This window comes from Perognathus longimembris, chromosome 3 (genome assembly GCF_023159225.1).
Source record: "Perognathus longimembris pacificus isolate PPM17 chromosome 3, ASM2315922v1, whole genome shotgun sequence".
NCBI lineage: Eukaryota > Metazoa > Chordata > Mammalia > Rodentia > Heteromyidae > Perognathus > Perognathus longimembris.
In genome coordinates this window covers 71,846,115-71,853,671 of record NC_063163.1, presented here as the reverse complement: position 1 = coordinate 71,853,671, position 7,557 = coordinate 71,846,115, and the positions used below count along the sequence as shown (strand labels likewise).

The following is a 7,557-nucleotide window of genomic DNA, read 5'->3' as shown; positions in this document are numbered from 1 at the left end:
AACATTTTAATCTTTATTAATGTGAGTTTTTAAAAACAAGCATCCATAGCAATGGGAGCGGTGAGGTTGGGGGGGGGGGTGAGGAGAGAACAGAAGAAGGACTTCTTCTTTACTGGTAGTAAAGTTCCAGGTTCATTCCATCATGGATTTCATCTGGAGTCAACTAGTCAAGGAATTTTCTCTGAGGGGTCTCCAGCCTCCACCCCTTGCCATTCACAGGATCAAGGTGGCCTGAGAATTCATCCCAGGGCAAGCAAAGCAATTCTGGAGTGGATTAATTCTTTTCTTTATGAGTTTTGACTCTGGGACTCAAACTCTTGTTTTCGTTCTTTTATCTGGTGCTCTACAACCCCTGTACTGGGCTAATTGTACTGGGCTAATTTGATATAAAAGTTCAGCTTGGCACTCTACCACTATGCCATATTCTCAGCCCCATGGTCGTTATATTAAAATGATAATTTAACAGATTGTTTCTTTTTTTGTCACAACCAAAACAAAAAACAAGCTCCTAAAAAAAAAAAAGTCAGCTTGGTGTTGATGTCTCACCCCTATAATCCTAGCTACTCAAAAGGCTGAGATCTGAGGACTGGGAAGAAAAGTCTGTGAGACTCTCATCTCCAATTAACCAGCAAAAAGCCACAAGTGAAAACTGTGGCTCAAGTGGTAAAGCACCAGTCTTAAGTGAGAAAGCTAAGTAATACTTCCCAGGAGTTCAAGCCCAAGGACTGACATACACACCCCCAAACAAGGTCATAGTCTTTCCGCATACTTGCATTTCAACTCCACCCTTGCTTGTCCTGAACCTCAGTTAAAAAATATTCTGAGCTGGAAGTGTCAAAGCTATTTCACCCACCCACTCAGCAAAATAATCCCATCTCCTCAGTGCTCACAAAGTGCTGAGTTCTAATTACTTTTATTTCCTACAGGCTTCAGTATATAACCAAGAAAATCGGACTGAGTTCCTTTTGAAGAAGTCATGACAAGGATACAATCCCCCAGAGACACATGGTCCTTGAAAATCGTGTACCTATGGGACAGAGACCAGAGAGGCACCTAAGGGAGGCTTTTCTCCTTGGAGGAGGCAGGTTACCCCTGTCAGCCCCTCCAAATGCTGATTACTGTCTTTCCTCATCCCCCAACTACCATCTTCAAGCCTGGTGGCATCCAGCCCCGCTGCTCTCTCACACTCACCTTTTTTTTTTTTTTCTTTTGTCAGTCCTGGGGCTTGAACTCAGGGCCTGGGCACTGTCCCTGAGCCTCTTTGTGCTCAAGGCTAGTGCTCTACCACTTGAGTCACAGCACCACATCGGGCCTTTCCTGTTTAGCCGGTACTGTACTGAGGAATCGAACCCAGGGCTTCATGCATGCTAGACAACCACTCTACCACTATGTCACATTCCCAACCCACACTCACCATTTTTTAAGGACAATCTTGTTCCAACGGGTGCCAGTTTGGGCAGCGATCAGCTTCTTAAGGTCCCCGATGGTATCATCGGTGCTGGGCGCAGAAAAGTTAAGGCAAACGGAAGGGAGACGTAGAACAAGAGAGAAGACAAACTCGGGCATCTCTTACCCTCGGGTCAAGATTCTATGCGCCCTCCCTCCAGGGCTTCATCGAGAGCAGCCTCGACTACACTGGCTGTGTCCCCGTCTCAGGCCCAGCACCCCTGGAGCCGGCGGCGCCGCCACCCTCGGTGGATACTTGCACTTAACGCGGACTTTCTTCCCCAGGCGGTCGTTGCAAACAACCTCGATCATCCTGGCGGGAGCTGTATGCAGGGCCAGAAGACGCCGGGGTCAGGCTTCCAAGGTGTCCTGAGTCTCTCCCAGTCCTGAGGATCCCAGGGGAGGGGGGTGTCTTCCTCTCACTTCTCTTAACCCCACAATCCCAGTCCTGACGCCCTCAAATCTGACTTCCCAGGACCGACTGGACTCCGCCCCTCGTCTCCTGACAGCCAGGCCATGGAGATCTCGGCTTCACCCCCTCCCCATCCCCACCCTCACCCCCCCTCCCCGCCGACTCCCCCGCTCCTCGGCGGCTTGGTTCCCGTCCCTTCCATCCCAACATTCCTGGCCTCTCCCAGTGACCTTTCACCTCGAATCTCCTCGAACCTTCTCCCGACGCAACAACCTCCTCACAGGAAACGCTTCAAGTCTCGAACTAAAGAAAATACTGGGGAACCGGAAGTGGAAGCTGCCTTCCGGAAGTTCCCTCCTCCTTTGCGTCCAGGTCGTCCGCGCACTGCTAGTTCTTTAAGGTTCCGGTCTCGAAGTGGGCTTGAGGGAGTGGGCTCGATTTAAGCCGCAGTCTGACTGTGCCCCTCAAGGGTGTATGCGTTGGTACCTTGGTCTGTAGGGTGGCCCATATAGGGAGGTAGTGAAAGCTTGAAGAGGCGGGGCCTACTGAGGGATGATTGGATCGTTGGGAGTGCCTCACGACGATGACTATTGAAGGATTGGGTTGTTATAAAAGCCTGGCCCTCCGGGGGCCGGCAGCTCACGCCTGTAATCCTAGCTACTCGGAAGGCGGAGATCTGAGCAGCACGGGTCAAAGCCAACCCGGGCAGGAAAGTCCAAGAGACTCTGGTCTCTTAATTATTAATCACCCGAAAGCCGGAAGTGGCTCATTGGCCCCACGGGGTAGAGCACTAGCCCTAGGCAAGAGAGCTCAGAGACAGCACCGAGGCCAGGCGTGCAGACCCCACGAAAGACAAAAAAGAAAAGCATGGCCTCTGAATCCCTCCCTAGTTTCATATGATACTTTTTGCATGATCTCCTAACACTGATATACCCACCTCCATGAGGTCAACATCCATTCTTAAAAGACTTTAAATCAGCTTCCAAATCAGGGAGTTAAAACCTTAAAAGCTAAGGCATCCAACCTGAGGTATTTCGTTCCAGCAATGGAAAATAAACTTAGAACAAACTCTATGATCCTGTCTCAGAGCCCACCACCTTAGGGGATCTGGCCAGAGGAGTCCCATAACCCATTGCATTTACAATTTAGCCTGTTATTCTTCAGGGCCCATACAGTCTCTCCCAGTAGTTTTTGAAGTGTAAGGAATCTGAATGGAAAAAAAAAAATGATTGGGCCAGGTGGGCTGGTGGCTCAAGCCTGTAATCTTTGTGACTCAGGAGGCTGAGATCTGCAAACATTCCTTTTCCTAAAGACCCAGGGAAACCAAAATAAGCCCTAGTAGAAGCAAGCCTCTAACAACCCTGTAGCTACCCCCCACTCCAGGAGACAATTGCCCTTCTTGGAGTGAGAGGGATGGTGATCCAACCACATGCCAGAATAGATCTGACTCAAGGAGACTCCAGGATCCTACATTGGGATACTGATTTCCTCTGGGCCCTACTTCTCACTGTCTTGCAATAAAACTATATTTTCTTCCTCCTCCTCTTCCTTGCTTCCTTGTAAGCACGTGAACAAAATCTTACATGGTATAAGTCAACCCTCCCAGCTGCAAGTCCTGGTTGGGGATTTATACCAAGCCCTTTAATAGCCAAGAGGCTTTCCTCAGTTTCCCTGGTACCTCACTCTCACTTTCAAATAAACTTCGCCTCTGCTTCCACTTCTCCTGCCTCATAATTCTTTATTGGGCAGTGGAAAAAAGGTTCTTAGGTTCCTAGACAATATCATAATACTGTTCTTTCGGTTTTATGTATGTGTGGGCCTGGGATCAAACCTCACTGGGATCAAGGCCTCACTGGTGGCAGGCACAGGCTTAATCACTGAGTTGCACCACTAGTCCTTGATTGTGTTGTTTTCTGGGAAGCAAACATTCCTGGAAAAATGTCCAGGATATGGAATCCTAGAAATGGGATTGTTAGGTGTAATGGGTACATTGGTGATGAGAAACTGCTGTCAAAAGAATTCCTTGGATTCTGTTCATCCCACATTATCCTACCCTCCTTGAGAGATTGTATTCTTCCACACCAAGGCTAATGTAGGGAAGTTTAAGCTTCTTGATCTTTCCTCATTTGATACTAATGCATGGTGTTAGCATACACCTTGTGCTCTTTTTGGTGTCCTGGGGTTTGAACTCAGGGCCTCATGCTTGTTAGCAGGCATTCTACACTGACATACCTCCAGCTATTGTTTCCTAGTTATTTTTTTAGGATAAGATCTTGAATACTCTCCCAGTAAGCTTAGTCTGTGATCCTGCCTATTTATAGCTTTCTGTAGTTGCTGGGATGACAGTCTGGTCACCCAGCTTCCCTTCATGAGAGATGGACCTTCATGGACTTTTCTTCACAGGTTGGCCTGGAACTTTGATACTTCCACATAGGTTGAGATGACGGGTGCATGCTACTGAGTTTGCTGTGGGCTGAGAAGAGTGGAAGGGTCTCTTGAACTTTTCTGTCCAGGCTTGCCTCAAACTTTCATCTTCCTATTCTTAGCTTCCCAAGTGGCTAGGATTGCAGGCATAAGCTGTGGTGCCAAGTCATGAGACCACCACCAAGAAGACCACCTAGACTCAGAAATTCGGGCCACGTCCTACCCACCGACACAGCGGAGGTTAGGAGGAAGCCCCGAGCTATGATTACACAGGGCTTATAAAGGCAAAAAACAAAGTTACAACAATCAGGTATTCAAGCAAGCAAGATTAGGACACAGGTACAAATCTGATTGGCTCAGGGTTCGAGGCATTCTAGGGGTGGTCAGAGTTAAGCATTCCCAGCGGTTAGAGTTATAGACTGACTGGGCGCTAAAGGGCTTGTCCTGGGTTTGCTCACAGGGCCTGCTTATCTCAGGTTCGGGTGGTAAAGTGGGGTTCGTGTGGTAAAGTGGGGCCTGACTTCAAAGTCTGGCACTTCAAAGCCACCAAATTTCCTTTGCTAAAATTTCAACATTGCCAATTGTCTATATGTGTTAAATATATATTTATTTTGTGTGTGTGTGTGTCTGTGTGTGTGCCCTGGCGCTTGAATTCTGGGCCTGGGTGCTGTCCCTAAGCAGTTCAGCTCAGGGCAAGTGCTCTACCACTTGGAGGCACAGCTCCACTTCTGGTTTTCTGATAGTTAATTGGAGATAAGAGTCTCATGGACTTTCCTGCCTGGGCTGGCTTTCAACTAAAATCTCAGCCTCCTGAGTAGCTAGGATTACAGGCATGAGCCACGATGCCCGGCTCCATTATAAGTTTTTTTAGGACAGTGATTTAACCAAACAGATTCAGAATGAAAGCCTCATGTGTCTTTAGTCTTCTGGTTATTTATCCTATACAAATAAAAATAGAATTTACATATATTATATATTTTACGAACACTGTATGTACATACATATATGTGAATGCTTAGCTGTGATATAGTAATAACGAATCTGGAGACAACCTAAATGCCTGTTATGTTTTGAAACATAATATTGCTCTATGTAACCCAGGTTGCCTTCAAACTTGAAATCCTCCTGAGGACTAGTCTTCCTGATGTTGGAATTACAAACGAGAGTCATCTTATTTTAACAATTCTTAGAATTACTTTTTTCCCCCAGTCCTGGGGTTTGAACTGAGCCCTGTCCCTGAGCTCTTTTTGCTCAAGCGCTTCACCATTTTGAGCCACAGATCCATTCTGATTTTCTGGTGGTTAATTGGAGATAGGACAGAGTTTCCTGCCCAGGCTGGCTTTGAATCATGATCCTCAAATCTCAGCCTCCTGAGTATCTAGGATGACAGGCATGAGCCACCAGTGCCTGGCTGAATTGCTTTCTTTCTTCTTTAAAACTGAATGATCTGTTATATACTTTGTGGTCAGTTGTGGACAACACTTTGTCAGACTAATGAAAAATGGACTTAAACTAAAGACACTCACCTTTCCCCCACAGTCAAATCTTAGAACTTCCCTAGCTTGGTGAGTCATCTCCCTTTCCCTTCCCCCTCCCCAAACATACCTTGAGGCTGTGAAAGAGATAACCTATGAACTGAGGGCCTGAACATTTGTGGACAGGCTGTGAAAACCCCTTTGTCCTGAAACTCAAGATTCCATCTTTGCACAAAGTGCCCCTTCCCCTCTCCTTTCCTCCCTACTCCTAACTTTTGCCCCACCTGACCTCACCCTCCCTCCCTTATAAAAGAGACCATTTCTCTTCCAGCCTGGCCAAAGAAGAATGGTTGCACAACATTTCTTCTTCAGCTTGGTTGAAGGAAACATAGCCATCCTTCTCAGGTTGAACTAAATATCTGTTGGCCTGTTGAGAGTGCCCCCCTGGCCTTTTCTTTGTTCATACTCATGCTACTTGAAATATGTCCTTAATATTTTCTTACACAGGCAAAATTAAAAATTCAACTCTGGTACTTACATAAATTTAATCCTCAAAAAAAAAGCATAACTAAATTACTTATATTGTGCCAGTACTAAGGCTTGAACTCAGAGCCAGGGCACTGGCCTTGATCTTTTTCTGCTCAAGGCTGGTGCTCTATCACCTGAGCCACAGCTCCACTTCCAGCTTTTTAGGTGTTTAATTGGAGATAAGATCTCACAGACTTTCAGGTACTCCCTTCCAACCATGATCCTTTCATCTCCAGCCTCCTGAATAACTAGGATTACAGGCATATCTAAGTTAATTATTTTGTCACTGGATGCAGATGAGGGTTATGAATTTTCCTTCTAAAGGTAGAACTCTGCACTTAGGGTCCGTGACTTCTATCACAGAATTTCTGGAGAAGTCACAGTGGTAAGAAAACTTGGCAGAGCTCTACTGAGTAAGTTAGTAAGCAGGCAAGCAGACAGCAGACAGACAAGCAGAAAAGAAGGGATACACTCTCACAGGAGAGATGGAGACATACAGCTCCTTGACTGTTAGGGGCACTTATATGGTAAAGGCAAGGGGTCAATGTTATGCAGAGATACACATTTTATCTTTGCTCTAAGCATTCCTGGTCTTACTTTTTGATTTTCTGGATGTTTTGGGCATTCTTTCCAGGTAAGAATACATCCTGCCATAAAATAGATCCTTATCCTGAGATAAGGAAGGCATCCTGTGGTCTGCATTTTGGGTGGGAGGTTGCTTAAGTTTGTGGGGAAGTACTTCTCTCAGGAAGAAATGCATCCTGCTGTGTCTTTGAAGCATAAATAGTGCTTCGGCATTTCTAAATACGATGTTTCTGAGTTGCCTTCACCTTGCCTCGTTTTCCTCAATTTATCCTGACTCAATTTCACTGGACTACATCCTTTGCTCTTGGCCACACCTCCATCCTCATCCTGCCCCAATTTCGTTGTCTGGGATTAAAAAAAAAAAAAAATCCCTTGGAGGATGAACTCATCCCGATCCTGTCCCACGGCCTCAACTCCATCCCCCAAACGCTTCCCAGTCTCCCTCCTGGGGATCCCAACGTGGGAGGCATAATCCAACCCCCAAGTTTTTCCCGGAATATAGGGTTACTTCCGCGCCCCAGGCTTGGCTCCAGACTCCACCCGCTGACGTGCTTTCCCAACCGAGTCCAGGCAGAAGCCACGCCCCGAAACAGACCTCACCCCCAACGGCGCCTCGCCTTAAGCTTGCTCAGCTCTTCCCAGGACAAGCCGGGCCTTGCCACGCCCACAAAGCAGTCACCACACCCC

The 7,557-nt window shown here is 46.9% G+C and overlaps 1 protein-coding gene across 4 annotated transcripts; it reads right to left on the bottom strand.

Annotated features, from left to right (window-relative positions):
* Ubl5 (ubiquitin like 5) lies at positions 1–2,233 on the bottom strand. Of its 4 annotated transcripts, none has more exons than XM_048342328.1 (5): positions 2,096–2,233; positions 1,703–1,769; positions 1,415–1,498; positions 990–1,027; positions 1–153 (listed from the first exon to the last, which is right to left on the bottom strand). In XM_048342328.1, exons 2-5 carry the CDS (start codon positions 1,756–1,758, stop codon positions 110–112), a joined length of 222 nt encoding a protein of 73 aa, XP_048198285.1. In that variant the 5' UTR covers positions 1,759–1,769; positions 2,096–2,233; the 3' UTR covers positions 1–109. The 4 variants fall into 4 exon arrangements, with proteins under 4 accessions (XP_048198285.1, XP_048198286.1, XP_048198288.1 ...); XM_048342329.1 differs by having other exon boundaries at positions 2,089–2,215; XM_048342331.1 differs by having other exon boundaries at positions 2,113–2,192.
* Positions 2,234–7,557: the final 5,324 nt, after the last annotated feature.